This window comes from Pterocles gutturalis, unplaced genomic scaffold (genome assembly GCF_000699245.1).
Source record: "Pterocles gutturalis isolate BGI_N339 unplaced genomic scaffold, ASM69924v1 scaffold22227, whole genome shotgun sequence".
Classification (NCBI taxonomy): domain Eukaryota; kingdom Metazoa; phylum Chordata; class Aves; order Pterocliformes; family Pteroclidae; genus Pterocles; species Pterocles gutturalis.
This window is the reverse complement of record NW_010116037.1, coordinates 286-15,756: the sequence shown is the minus strand read 5'-3', so window position 1 is coordinate 15,756 and position 15,471 is coordinate 286. Positions and strand designations below refer to the sequence as shown.

Sequence of the window (15,471 nt, the reverse complement as noted above, 5' to 3'; positions counted from 1 at the left end):
TCTCCCCGTGTCCCCAACTCCGTCTTCGGTGCCTTATCACCACCTCTTATCAATGGGACTTCTGGCACATTCATATGTTTTTTTTCCCTCTGCTTCTTGCCTCCCTCTTTCCTTTACTGGCTCATTTTTTGAAAAAAAGTGCAATTTTTCTGTTTCAGAGATGCCAGTTCTGGTAAAGCCACCAAGGACTCAGGCTCTCCCCTCCCTTACCCCCTGTACTTCATTATTTATGACACATCAAGATCTCCCAGGTTCTCCTCAAGTGACTGGGACCTTTACTCATAGTTATCAACCCCTGAGGGCTTGAAACTCAAGAGTGAAAGGTCTGAAGAGAGGGAGAGGAAAAGTACTTCTCTGCCTCTTGGCTTGTCTGATCTTGTTCTGGATGCCAGCGGCTTTTCCAGTTTTGTGTCCTCTGTTGGCTCAGGTCATTTCACAAGGGTTTGCCATCGTACCACTGATTCCTGGGGATCCTCTGTCTCTCTCCATTTGTCTCTGGGATGCTCAGTGCTTGGAAAACCCTCTCCCCATCACACCAGAGAGAATTCAGCCTGAAAGCCAGAGCACCGGCGTGTCTTTGGTGAGCATTTGGTCAACATGGAGATCTGGGTGCTGAAGTTGGTGCCGTTGCTGCCTAAGGAAGGGTGGTGATACTTCATGTCCGAGCCCAGGAACCGCTCCAGGTGCCACCTCCGCCACTTGCGCTTGAGTTCAGCTTGGACCTAGGAGGTGGAAAGACAAGCAGATCAGCAGAGGGGAGCATTTTCCATTGCTCTGACTCAATTGTGTGAGTAGCAACGGATGACCCACCTACCAAGGGGCCAAGAATTATTTCGTAAAGGTCACTGAACTCAGCCTGGCCAGAACTTTTAGCCACATAGAAGTCACACTCCAGCCACGAAACTACTAAAGCAGAAATCCCTGAGCTTCAGCAGAAAGGTGAGCAGAGGGAATTGCTTATCCAATACAGTGAAGGTGCCAGACTACTTTAATGGCAACAAATTCTACGCTTTGTCCCTACGATTTTTTTTTCATTGCCCTGTTCTTATCCAAATACAAATAATTTAATGACAGATTGTTTGTAAAGCTGTCAATACAGTTGTGCTTTTTTCATAGAAGCTACTTGTTCCTGCTTAGGGAGTTTACATACATTATCTCTTCTAAACCATCCAGATTCTAATCCTGAACAGCTCTGGCCAATGTCCCTCCTGCAGCTTTCCAGTCCAAATTTTTAGAGCTGTGTCTGAGGGTCTCTGGGATCAGCAAGCACAAGAACAGCACAACACCAGGCTGCAAACCCCAGGACTGAAAACTAGGGAAAGGCAAGATCAATGCCTGTAAGGCAGAAGCGTGTTTACCTGGCACTGGTTTGTGTCTAACAAGTCACGCCAATGCCCATATTGGTTTTGGATCATTAGTAAGTTTGTGCGTGGTTCTGCCCTGCTCCGCGCAGCCTTACTGGCAAAGGTCTCTGGTGGAACTGGGCTATCTGCCCTGCACGCCCCTGCGTGATGTACACATGGCATCAGCACGGCTGAAAGCTGCATCGGAGCTGTAAAGGAGCAAATTGTGATTCTGGACACTCTTCCTCTCCCTAGGAAGCTGGAACACAAACCCAGATCACAGCTGCTTCTTTCTTGTCCATGCTCAGTTTACTGAGCTGAATGTGCTCCAGCTGACAGCAGTTCCAAGTTTTCAGCTGCTCACACCTACTTGGTAGCCTTCACGATATGGGTTTAATCAGTCTCTGCTGAATTTCTTACAGGCAGATGGAGCATGGTACAAAAATATCACTGCACTAAGGAGCTTCCATCTTGGCAGTGGGCCTGATTCTGTGGAGGATTCATTGAAATGTTAAGCATGAGTAGGGCTTAGAAGATGAGCTTTATCCTTCCCTGCTGAAGGTGGTCCCTACGGATCAAGGTCATATGGGATTCTGCTGATGCTGCCTCATGTATAAAGGAAGGACTCAGCAGCAGAAATATTACAGTCTGCACAAAAGTCCTAATACGTGTATGAATTGTGCTGGAAAATGGTTGTTTTTCTGGAGTGAGCAATTTGATGTTGAAGCTTCCTGCCAATATGGGAACATCAGGAATGGGATGCTTCTCAATCCTCTCTCCACAAGCATTCAGTTTGCCTTAGCTGCAAACATTAACTGAACAACCTTGTTGATCTTACCTCCCCGTTGAGAAAACAGTAGAGAACAGCCACCACAAATCCCTAGGGGAAAGGAGACAACAGGCTTTAGCACCTCAGAGATTATATTCCCCTAGAAGACAACCCAAACTGCAGCCTTGGAGAAAGGGCACACTGCTGGGGAACTGCTAAGGTGCCCCTTAGAAACCACTTAATTCCATTTTCCTTATAAAAGGAGCAGAGGAGGATTGGTTAAGGTACCTGGCAGCAGATGGATGGGTGTGAGTTCAAAGATTGCTCCAGACTGTGTTTAAAGCCATCACCAGCCAGCTCAGCTTTAAGAAGGGCACTTGGTCATTCAAACTGGGCCATTAGAGGTAACTGGATGGGCTACAAGACCCAGCTTTCCTCCTGGCTGGAACTAGGGAGATGGAACCATGCTCTCTAGTTCACCATCAAGGTCTGAATAATCTTGGGCACAGTACAGGGCTAAACTGTTCCTTTCCCATCTCCCTGCAGTGACACCTCATTTTTTAGAATCTCAGCCTCCACTGAAAGAAAGAAACCAAACATACCTCTAGCCCTCATGGTTGCAAACACTAAAGACCAGGAGTGAGTGTAAGTCCATTTATCTCTCAAAAGAGAGATGTGACGTGATGATGCTGTAGACAGGGACGTTGACTTATTCACCACCGAACAAAGCATACACCATGGACACGTGTGTGGTACATGGTGACAGACAGATCCTGCTTGCAGGATGTGACAATAGAAAGTGACTAGAGCTGATTAATGGATGGATGGAATGGGATGAAATACGTCAATTAGTGCTTCTTTCCACGCAACAGCAGGGCCAAGGTTCACAGCCCAACAAGGGAACTGGCTGAAGTGTGTGGGACGGTCTGAGAAGCAAACTTCATCAGGGCTTCCTGAAGATTAGTGCAGAGGACAGCCCTGTTATCCATCATCATGGGGAACCTGCCTCCTATGCCAATGAACTGGAACCCTGCTTGAGCAGGATCTAGAGGCAGGACTTGGCTTATTAACACAGGAAAAAGTTAATGCAAGTCAACTGCTTGAAGACAGACAAGGCTCCTGTTAATGCCCAGAAAGATATTCCACCCAATTTATCTCATCTTACACCACGTCAATAACATAAACTGAACTGAGGTGCTAATTTTTCTCCCTTACGTACAAAAAAAACCCAAGGCAACTGACTTACAGAGGTACATTTTCTTTTCAGGTGCCTAAAATGAGGAGAGAACATCTCCTTCTGGAATTCCAGGAGGCAAAATATAAAATTACGTTCCATCCTGGCCAAGCTGGAGTGAGTAGCTTTTTCCCCAAAGGTATATGAGCAGTATTGGGCATGTCCAGGAAAAACCCATCTCACGTGTTTGCTTATCCCCTTGTCAACCTTGTTCCACTTCTCCCTGCCGATGGACCTGGTGACTGACTGGTGGCCTGAAGGGTGGCTTACCTGGAACGACCCAACCACGAGCTCAAAGACCAGCTTAACTTCTGCTTTGAAATTGTCAGGGAAGAAAGCAAACATGATGTAGTGAATGCCAAAGAGAGGGATCAGCAGCAAGGTGGACTTGGCCAGCCTCCTGTTGGAAAGACAAACATGAGTCATAAGGAGAGACAGAAGAGGAGCTCAAGGGTAAGGTGATGAGAAATCCTGCAGCTGAGCCCTGTGCAACACCAAGACTTTAATTTCCTGCAGTACATATTTGCTGATTGCCTGGAACATGATGATGTAGCCTGGATCACGCATGTCGAGTGCCTTTGTTTGCCATGAGGAGATGTGATATGGACCACTTACCCTGAGGTCCTGGGAACATCCAGCCTTTCAACAGCAGCCTCAAGCGAGGCAGCATCAGGAGCCTGCCCTCACCCAGAGGGAAGAAGTGTCTGGGGTACAGCGAAAGGGAGGGTGTTGAGATGCCTCCTCACAGCCCAACCCCTCCAGCATCCCTCTGATGAGCTGGGATGCACTGACATGTGGAGCTGGAGCCTTGGCTGGGCACAGTCACTGTGTGGCTGCTCAAACTAACCAAGGACCATGCTGGGAGCATTTCCACAGGCTTGCTTTCCTCCTTGTTAACAGGTCTCATATAAATGTATACATGCTTCTAGCTAAGGCAGAGTGATCAGCCCTAGATTATTTCTACTTGGCCCCCAGACTGCAGATGGCTGGTGATTTCAGATGTGCTAACAACATAAAATGTGACATCTTTATTCCTAGTAACTTCAATGGAGGTATTTCTTTCTCCCTTCTCTCTTCTTCCCCTCCCACCAGAGATCTTTTTTCATCTCTACAAGCTAAATCATCATCTAGCGCTGTCTTTGTTTGCTTGGGATTTCTGAAAATTACAGCTTCTGGGAGAGAAATGGTATGTTTAGCTCAGAATAATGACAGGCTATCGCACAATGAATGTCTCCAAAGGAGGGGGATGAACAGTATTAGTGCTTAATGGCATCAGGCTGGGTAATCAGAGGTCTAATTATGAAGAGATGATAATTTATTAAATCTAATCATTATTAAAATACAGCTGACAGAAATACAATGAAATCAAGGACTTAAGGATGCTTATGGGGGTTTTGGCTCTCTTGGTCACCTACATCCTCCTGAGTCCCACTCTCCTACAGGCTTCTGGAGGAACTGAAGCTAAGGCTGGGATGTTGGAAATACTTCTACCATCTGCAAACCCTTCCCCGCCAAAGTCCCACCAGGCTCAGTCCCCCCAGACCATCTTCATTTATTTGCCATCTGCATAAGCCCACTGGGAAGGCTGATGTGCCAGCTTTATGCAGATGATGCTCATCACTGGATCTCCCAGCAGACCTTTCCAGCTTTCCCTCGGCCTGGCCCAAAGACAGCTTGACATTAAGGCTGTAGCTGGAGGCTGTGGTTCCCCAGGGAATACCTGATGGCTCGATAACAGCTGGGTGCAACTCATTCCAGGCAAAATGAGTGCCTGTACAAAGCTGAGGAACTGCCCAGGAACTTGCCTTTCCCACCACATCCTTCATCAGCAGGCACCTCCCTGCTCATAGCGAGTAGATCCAAAATCTGAGTGCTCTTGGATGTCTTACTCTGCAAGAGGATGTCACTGTCACTGGTGACCATCAGGGTGATGTGTTCCTCCCTGTAAGAAGCTGTTCTGGCCCATGTGACCCACACGAGTGTGATCCAGCCCTAATTCCCCCAGCTCCCAACATATGAGAAAGCAACTCATTTTCTGAGCAGATCACAGTTCAGAGAATATCAGCCCTGGCTTGGCAGAGATCTCTCCTCTCTCCCTGGTCTTTCAGGAACAGTCAATCTAGAGGAACGCAATGCTGCCTTCACTTACCGTATTCACAGAGAGGCTGTTTGCAAAGTCCAACGGATTAGAAAATTTTATCTTATTGCAGACAACATCGGGGCCTCACTTATAGCATATTCCCTCCCGGCGGGACTGTGGCAATGAACAGGGCATAAATACCAAACCTTAGGACCCCCCTTCTCCAGTCTGAACAACCACAAACCAGTCTCTTGCTCCAGCACTAAGCTTCCCCAGAATATTGAGTGATGTTTTATATCTCAGTTTCGCTTCAAGGAAAGGACCCTATGGTCTAGCCCTGTGATTGTTAAAAGCTCAGCACTGCAATGAGGAAAAACATCTTCCCCAGTCACGGTGTAATTTCTCCCAAGAAGCTAAAGCCTGGCTCTACAGGAGGCAGAACTGCTTTGGAGATTGTCCAAAGCTGGTTAAAGCTACCTGCTGGAAGCCATGGCTTCTCAAAAAAACCCCATGACTTCCACTCCCAGCACAGGGTGAGCTTCTTAGACCTACCCTCTCTGACAGATATACATGGTGACAGGCAATTTGGGGAAAACACATCTCCACTAGCCTGCACTGAACCTACTCCTCTCCTTGGGAGTGGATAGGAGTGAACCAATTTGAGTCATGCCCCTTGAATGCATAACAGAAAAGTTGCCCAGAAAACTTTGATGATCATATTGATCTATGAACATGTACAGAATAGAAAGAGATGATTTTTGCTCGAGATTTCTGTTGTGGAAGACAACTTCTATTTGCCTGAAATATTGCTGTCCCATTCTTGCATGTCTCTGCCATTTCTAGAAAACTGTTTTGGGAGACTTGTCTTCTCAGTTTCTAATACATTAAAGCCCACCTCACTGTCTGTAGCGTTAACGGGTGAGTCAGCAGCGCACTTGAACTTCCAGCCTGCAGCTAAACTGAAACCAGTTGGAACTGAACAATATTGTCAATGTGTCAACATGTTATATTTTTTATAAAATAAACAAGAGAAGGAAGGAGAAATGCAAATGAGAGATCCATGATGCTGTTAGTTTAAATCACACTTATCTCAGTTTTGTCTGGAGGAAGCCATACATATCATTAGCAGAAGTTTTTGCTAAGACCTCTTGGGTCCTGCAGGTCAAGTCCCTGAAGCTAGAAGCAGCATTTCAGGTAATAAGGGAACGACATGTAAAAGGATCCAGGTGTCCACAATTGCAGATCACATACCTAGTGGTATTTATAAAGGGGTCTGGACCCCAACGTCTCTACAGATAGCTGTCTAAATATTCAAAACTTAGGACCACACTGAGAAATCCCCTTGGGGGCATCCAGGTTGAGACACTAAAGATTCATTTCCATAGGAAAGTGTGGTGTCTCATGTCCTACTGCAGTCAATACAGTCAATAGAGACTTCCAGATGCCCCACAGAACCTCTTTGGTGGCCATCAGCCACTGTATAAGGGTACAATTCTCCCATAGGTCTTGAGTCCTATATGCCAGGTCCAGGCAAGTATCTCAAATGTCCTCAAGCATCTCATATGGCTTGGACACCTATAAGTGAGCAAATGCTTCATGCCCTAATGGAAGAAGATGTTTTTCCAGGTGGAGAAGGAAGGTGAGGAACTGAAGATGTGAAGATCATTTGTACTTCAGCAGTGCCTCCTGTGTGGCAGGCCAGCGTGGGGAAATCTGTGTTACCTGCCGTGCTGTGTTTATTTACAAGGCAAAGAGAGCTTTCCTGGCAGCTCCTACTTCGCTGGAAAATGTGAAATAAAAAGCCCTGAACCCAAATCTCAGCAAAAAACCCTCTGAGGTAATCTGGGCATAACCCTTCTGATGCATGTTGGCAGCACTTGCTACTGAGATGAATGGGAGCCAACTGCTCCAGGCTGCTGCTTAGTACTAGAACATATTTCAATAGGCTGATTTAATCTACGTACCTGGCCAAAGCTGTTGCAATCCTGGGGGTACAAAGATACAATGCCCAATTGGAAATACATTAGGGAAGGTGATAGAAAGCATGGGGTCTGGTAATGTTGGCGTGTTATGAGGACAGAAAAAGAGGTAATTGGCTTTGGCTGCTGCAGGGACAGGTTAAGGTCAAATACTGGAATTTCCTTTCATAAACCTGAGAATCTCTCGAGGCAGATGAAATGCATAAATTACCATCACTAGAGAGAAAGACTTAGAGTCATGGCTGGTCAGTATTTAAGGACCATATTGATATTGTCTTCTATCTTGCAGAAGGACAAACTGACTTCAGATTCTTCAGGGTACTTAAGTGCACTGCTCCCTCCAAAGACAAAGAAGATTTATGAGCAGTGACCGTGTAGACACTGGAGTTTTTCCTTCTCAGTTCTTTTCTAGGAATCACTTAAGAAATATCCAGGACGGTTGAAGTGCTGAGCCAGGACAGTGGCAAGAGTGAAAAATAAGCCAGTCTGAACTTTGATCCATGCCAACAGGCACTCTTAGAATACTGCAACTGAGACCAGTTTCAGCCACCAAGACAGATGCTGATCTCAGTTGCATGTTGATTGTTATAAACAGCCCCATTAAGGTTAACTTCATATCCTGGGAATAAAGGTTTTACATCAAGCAAAACTTCTGAGACAGTGCTACTTATCAACAGTGAGAAGAAACGCATTGAATTAATTCACTTTAGTTTAAGGGTCTGCTTTAGGGTAAGGAAAATTTGCCACAGATTCTACTGATTGAACTAAGTTTCTAGATCTCTCCTTTTTTGAAAAAGGAGCTGAGGATAACTAGTCCACAAAAAAAAAAAAAAAAAAAAAAGCTACTGTCAACAGATCCTCTTTGTTCACCATCAGGGTCCCTCTGCCTTCAGAATCCAATAAATATTGAATAGACAAAGAAAAATACTACTGATTCATGATCATGACTGTTGCTCTCACTTCATCATTAATCCCATGACAAAACATTCTCGCCTGTCTGTTCAAACTGACATAAAACATGCCCACCTGTTTTAGCAAATGCCCCACTTCATGACTTCTGATCAGCTTTAATCAATTAGCAAATACTTGATTCTGATCAGAGCAGACAGATGCAATACTGATCTAACAGCCAAAGACGTCTCCCAAAAACCCACATAATACCATTGAAAAAGTCTTGGACTTACGAATATTGACTGGTTTCATTGTGTCCAACATCTGGTGAATGCAACTTCTGGACTAAGATACGGATAATGCAAATGAAGAGAATGAAGTTCACCTGTTGGGATGGGCACAAAGAGAGAGAGAGAGAAAAAATTAGTATTTTTCTCCAGTCAAAAGAGCCAATCATTAAAGGGGAATTCCTTTCACTGCAATATTTTTGCCATAGAGCAAGCTGTTGTTAAAAAGCCATGAGCAGAGAACCCCACTCTGGGAGCACATAGTAAACCGACACAGGGTGGCAGCCATCTTGGGCCTGACATCAGCCTGCTTGGGACTTTGTGTCATACATCCCAAGTATGATGATGTCAAACCCATAGAGCACAGCTATGCACGACGTCCTGCTGCACGGGGGAGTGCCGACGACAGGGCGGGAAAAGAGCCTTGGGAGTTAGCGGAGAGATGGACGTCAAAGCCCTCGGGAGACGGTGACATGGGACCAGCCGCTGAGCATGTCAAAGACTGAGGTGGTAAGCCAAGGAAACCAAACCAGAACAGAAAGCAGTATCTACTCAAGCAGGCCTCTACTCAGTGCTATTGGGCATCTCTTCCCTGGAGAGAAGCTGGAGACCTTCTATAGCATGGGATAGACCTCTCTTACACAGAGGAAAACATTCTCTCCTAGGACATCAGACCAGAGGAGTCTAGCTAACACCTAGGTTTTTGATGGCGCTTTCCACTCAAAAAATCTTAAAGTGCTCCACCAACACACTCAAGCAGTGTTAACCTTATTGAATAGCAAACGTGTGGAGGTAGGAATGGCAATTTCCTAAAGGCATGTAGGAGATGGCATGAGCTGAATGAAAATCGATTTGATCTTAAGGTCCTATCTACTGAATCACGCTGTTAGTCATGCAACATATTCAACAGAAAAGCGATGACAGATTTCTGTGGACTCAGTTTAGTTTTAGATTGGTACACAACCTCTTTATCCTTTCATGGTTAGTAAATGCGCAAATGATTCTGATTTTTAGAGACTCAACAACTGGAAGGGATTGTGTTAACCAGCCAATCCGATTTCCTGCAAAAACAGATTGTCAAATTTCCTCCAGCGGTTCCTACATTTATCTCAACAACAGGTGAATAAAGAAGACTGAAGCACATCTCTCATTTAGACACTCACTCGTTTTTCAAAGGCTATGAGTGATTGGAAACTAATTGTATTTCTTGGTTATGATGCATTACTTAATCACTTTTTATCTACCCCGTGCCATTTATCATCATTTCTGTTCATATTTATTTGCTTATAAAAATGGTTTGCGTATGACTTGGTGGCAAATAAAATGTATCAGTTCAAACCAGTATTACCCAGATCAATTACCCTAATGAGCATTGATAGCACACCACTGAAGGTAACATTGGAGCTGCTTCCCACCCTCCTGCCCTGTGTTAAATACTGACTGTGTCGGCTCGTTGTAGTCAAGAGCAAACATGGGCGCAGAATCAGGGCAGTCGTAAGTCAGGTGGAGCGTGACTTATAGGCTTAGTACAGCCTTAGCATTGCGTGGTAGAAGATATGGCTATCAGGCTGCTGGAGAAGTTGTTTAATTTATTTTTCAACCTAGAGCATAATCGTAAGCACTTGATCTCTTCCCAGTGCTTAATATCTTATGTATGTATTTCTTCCTTCCATTGAGATCTAGGTTTATTCCCATGGCTATGGAGAAAATGTTGCACTCCTCCTAGAAGAAACCTGCTGTTCATCAGGCAGCGGTTATCATGCCCTTCTTTGTGACAGATTTATATGGCATCTGCAGAAGGAAAATCAGAAATTGCTGGGTAAATTTTGTCTGGCAATGAGGAAATGATTTATCGGCCAAAAGAAAATACAGACTCACTGATCCAAGGAGTACAGGGTGTATTTCTTTACCAAAAGGTTATCTCAGGAAAGGGAAATACTTTCAATAGATTTATATGATGATATAAATATTTTGAGATGTGTCATCTAAGTATTGTATTTCTTTTCAGTGAGGTGAATAGAGTAAGATGCAATTATTCAACTGCTTCAGTTTGGAATCCCTGTGTGACAAATGCTAGAGAAAAAAAGTCTTTTTGTAAAGGTCATAATGTACGTGGAACAAGAAGAATGTATGTCTAAGAAAAGATTTCTGTTTAAAAGAGATATATTTGGTTTGATTTCTGTGGCTTTCTTTTCCTTCCCTTCCCACGTACTTGTCTTCATTGAAGAAAACTCAAAGCTAAGTTCAACTAAGTTCATTTGATATTAAGTTTTGACTTGATACCTGACAGAGGAAACACATAATATTCAACAAGGATGGAAGTACTCAGTGTTCCTCAGAAGTGTCATGGTTTCTGTGGTCAGCATTGATCATATCCAGAGAAGTAAGAAATCAGCTGCTTCTGTTGATTTATCTGGAAATTAGCCAAGCTTCTCAAGGACTTACTTGAAAAACACACAGCTGGAATCCAGCTTTGTACTGGGCGCTATAACAAGAGGCAAATATCTGGGGGATCCATCTAACCTCTTTTTAGCTAGGTAGAAATTTATGGTAGGACTCATCCTGTTTTACTTTATAGTGTTGATATCTCCAACTGAAAGAGTCATCCTGGGCTCTGCATATGGTCAGCTCACAGAAACAAAAATAAATCATGGTATAATTAATCTGATCGAATTTAGACATCCACTGACTCATTAGACAAGAGGAGATTTTCCTGGATCCCTAAGCACGTTCCTCATCCTCCTCTGTCTACACACACCCATGGCTATGGCAGCAGAGTGTCAAGGGCAGCCACCTGAGATGGGGTGGCCAGAGTTAAATCAAATGAGCTCCACCTTGGGTGCCTAGTCATTCAACCTCTTCCCACGGTCAATGCTTAAAGGTAAAGATGTTTATGCGGAGGCTGGGCTTCCTCATCCTAAGACAGACATTCAATATACGGCGGGATTTTATCTGTCAATGCATTTTTCATGGACATTTACAGAACACTTCTTAACACCCCTTCAACCCCCAAACTTAGTATTAAAGATGGCTTTGCAGCCAGGAGAATGTGCTGATACTTTACCAAAATAGACACCAAAATAGGAGTTTTAATGATCCACCAGAAGGGGGATTCCACTATTTCCTCCCAGCACCTAAAAAGAAACAAAACCAGACTTAAGACATTGAGCAAAGCGAGCAAGAAGCCATGTGCCCTTCTCAGGGACTTGGTCACCCTATGCTAGGTTCTGTGAAGATGACTCAACCTGGTGTGCATGAACAGGGGAGGTCTGAAGTCTCGCTTTGCAGTGGCTTTGAGCACTGGTAGGTACCAGTTGCCCCAGAAATGATGCTGTGAGCTCTCTTCCCCTTGCTAATGGAATAGGCTGGAGGATGTTATGTCAGAGGGAATGTGGATGATTTGCTTCATTTCTCCTACACTGAGGTCTGCTACAAGGGAATGCTACCAAAATCACGGATTCATGAGGCCTCCAATGCTACCCACCATCATGGATGGAGATGTTAAGCACAGAGCAATTGGCACCATCAGAAAAAAAACCCCAACATCACCTTTTGAAAAAGATGAGAGATTATGGTGGGATTAGTCCAAGTAAATCTAACCAGCTGCATGTGAGCTATGGACCTAGTCAGACAAATCCAGAAGGTCCAGGATGTAATTTATTTTAATCCTGAAATCAGAATTGTCTGCAGACCACACCACTCACCTAGGTCACCTGGAACCATATTTTAAAGCCATCAAGGAAATGACAGAATAGGAATGAAGTAGAAATGACTACAATTGCTTGGGACATTTATCTGCAGACCTCACAACAGTTAGGGGATGGAAGGTGTATTTTCAGGACAGCATTTATGAAAATTAGCCTGCATTCATGTTTGAAATAGATTAGTGGAACCCATCGTAGACAATTTCACCTGGATTCAGCCCATCTAATTCAAAATGTTGACAGCACACGTAAGAGCAGATGAAAAGAGGCACTCACGGCACAGTTCCTGAGACCTATTTTAAGCATTGACTTTAGGGTGAAAAGAATTACACTCCATGGACTACACTGACGAAATCTCCACCAGCTATAAAAGGAGACTAGAGCAAATTGCTCAGATACGGATGCCTATACTTAGCCAGGTGCATGCTGCCCTTTCATTTAGAATTAAAGTGGCCCTAATTATGTCTAGTGCACTTCATTTTTAAAATAAATTCAGGCAGTCTGAGCGAAGGTCACTTTAATTTGGAGTTAGAATGTTTAAAGAGAGGCTTAATGTTGTTTAACCAATCTTATATAATTAGGTTTTATTTAATCTCTATTAATTTCCTGTAATTTTTCTCTGTAGGTAATTTTAGTACGACAAAAAAAAAAAATCTATGTTAGGTATTAGCATATCCTGATTTATTTGGCACAAAAATGTAGAGCTTTAAAGCCTACAGAAAATGCAAAGAAGTCTGTATTTTTATTAAGAATTGCTGGAGCTAAGTAGAAAGAGTAAGAAAATTGGTACCCAGAGTGGTTAAATCCTTCAGTCTCTATCTCATATTTATTAACAGAGTAAATAAGGTCAGGTTTATGCAGAGGGAGTGAAACTATAAAATAAGTCAGTAGCCATCAGGAAATGTGTTAGAATGACTATACATCAAAAACACAACAAGAAGTCTGAGCTGCATCTAGTGAAATAAGGACAAATCAGGACACATTTGGAGAGAGTGAATGTACAGGAGAAAATGGTGTTAACCGTGCGCTGTAAATGCAAGAAGCAAGGGCATGCACCACGGGTACATAGTAAACACCTGATTCTGTAACCTTCTGGAGTGTTTTCTCATAAAAGCTCTTCCAATTACTATAGTTTGACTGCTTGAGTAAAAGCATGAAGGAGGGTGGCAGGATCAGACCCTATTTACTTCCATAGATCCTTGGATAGCTCTAATAGCTGCCTCGTTCACTTAGCTGTATTATATCTGCTTATATAAAGTATCAAAGGCAGCTGTTAGGTTAAACAGGATGGAAAACAGATCCTAAAAATCTGCCTGGGGAAAAAAAAAAAAAAAGTTATTAGGGTTTTTCTGTGGGAAGCTTATGGGTGTGTTTATTAGGTATGTGCTGCACCAGCATCTTTAGGGGCAATTCTGCAGGATGCAAAGCTCTGCTCTGAGCACGGGGAAGCTGCTCAGCTGGTATATTTTATTATACACAGGATGAAATGTGGCCATCAGGGTCTGTTCCCAAATTCCCTGCAAATATCCGGACCATGGGACTGGGTAACAAAGAGGGTGAGTGATTGTCCAAAGATCCCTAAAGCAGTGTCTTTGGGGAGACCTTGGAGGGTTTCCTGGATCCTGGGGGCAGGGGAAAGGTTCTGCTCTGTTCTGACTGCCATTAGGGTTAGGGAATTTTTTGTTAGGAAAACTGCAGGGCACTCCTTGTCCTTCCTCGGAGATAAAGGAAGGAAGAATTAATAAAGGAAAGCGAATTGAGTCCGTAGGCTTACCCAACATCAAAAAAGTAAATCCTGACAATAGTCCAAGCAGTGATGAACACGGAGGGGGCACCTGGCAAGAGAAGAGATGGTGTTACTGTCAGAAATTATCATCAATGTTTTCAGGGCTGTTCTCCCCCACTCTCCATCTTCCTGAGGTGACGCCTTCCCTCAAGAATGGGCAAACGCTTCACATTTTCAACGCTCACATGCCAAACAAGCATCATGTTGCCTTTCTCTCCCACTGGCCATGTGAGATGAGTTTCCCATAACTGCACCCTCACAGATTTATCTGTTGCAGTGCCTACAAAAAAACTTCTGATTGTCAAATGCAAGGAACAGGAATCGCTTTAGACATCTACAGTGTGGACACCTGTATGTATCCCAGTCACTACAGGCTCTCTTTAGCATCAACAGGGAGAATCATAGAATCACAGAATGGTTTGGGTTGGAAGGGACCTTAAGGATCATCCAGTTCCACCCCCTGCCATGGGCAGGGACACCTCCCGCTAGCCCAGGTTGCTCAAAGCCTCATCCAGCCTGGCCTTGAACCCCTCCAGGGATGGGGTACCCATATGTACTTCTAACACATGGGTCATCTCAGCTACTTCAGATGTTTGCTTTAGGACAAGAAATATGCCCTTGGACTCCCCTGACTGTATTACCTGGATCTCCACTGACTATAAAGGGAGGCTGGAGTGACAAGTTCACATGTAGATGTCTGTAGTTGGCCAGATAAACCTGCCTCTGCTCCTCACTCCACAGTCTTCTGCCTGGTCTTGTTCCATCCTTGTGGTGCCCTTTTTCTCTGTCTCTCATCTTTGATTACATTTAGATGGGAAATACTCCAGGAAGGACATGTTGTTTTGTTCTGCGTCAGTCACAGTATTGTGTATTACTTACTAGAAGTGCTTTCCGAGTGCAATGGTAATACAAACAGGAAGAACTCTAACGAGTGCGTCCAAATCATTAATTTCTGCATGATCCATTTCACATCCATCACTGATGCTCTTGCAAATGATGGATGACTGAAAGGCCAAAAGATCCTTCAAGCACCTGTCGTTTTCTTGAATTGCCCTTCCTCACCCAAGCAACCTCAGAATACATTACGAGCGCAAGAGATTTCCTTTGATTTAAAATCATTAGCTTCACACATCTTTCTTTAAAATTTACCAGCTCGACTCTGCTGGGCAAGGTTTAAATAAGGCAGGTTTAAATAAGGTCTGACCTGAATAACTGGATCTGAAACAAGGGCTCCTAACATCATCTCTTCTTATGCTTATAGCACAGATAATTGTCTCTCTTCTGCAGTGTGAACCCAGGCATAACTCCTGTCACTTTTGATGGAAGTTACTCTATGGCTAACTGATCAAATCCTGAGTCCAGGCACACCCCCGTACATGACACATTTTTTTTTTCTTT

General features: G+C 44.0%; 1 protein-coding gene across 1 annotated transcript; it reads right to left on the bottom strand.

Annotated features, from left to right (window-relative positions):
• Positions 1-521: 521 nt before the first annotated feature.
• Positions 522-14,868, bottom strand: LOC104463169 (vasoactive intestinal polypeptide receptor-like). The gene is made up of 7 exons (XM_010075389.1): positions 14,715-14,868; positions 14,062-14,122; positions 11,648-11,717; positions 8,590-8,681; positions 3,617-3,746; positions 2,182-2,223; positions 522-722 (listed from the first exon to the last, which is right to left on the bottom strand). The coding sequence occupies exons 1-7, from the start codon at positions 14,866-14,868 to the stop codon at positions 531-533; spliced, it is 741 nt and encodes a 246-aa protein (XP_010073691.1). The 3' UTR covers positions 522-530.
• Between the last annotated feature and the right edge of the window lie 603 nt (positions 14,869-15,471).

Excerpts from the sequence above, each read along its gene's own strand:
- LOC104463169 (XM_010075389.1), bottom strand. The coding sequence starts at position 14,868 with ATGAGAGACAGAGAAAAAGGGCACCACAAGGATGGAACAAGACCAGGC. Across the intron at positions 14,123-14,714 it reads TATAGTCAGTGGAGATCCAG|GTGCCCCCTCCGTGTTCATC; the intron begins GTAATACAGTCA and ends TTCTCTTGCCAG. Across the intron at positions 3,747-8,589 it reads AATGAAACCAGTCAATATTC|GAGGCTGGCCAAGTCCACCT; the intron begins GTAAGTCCAAGA and ends TCTTTCCAACAG.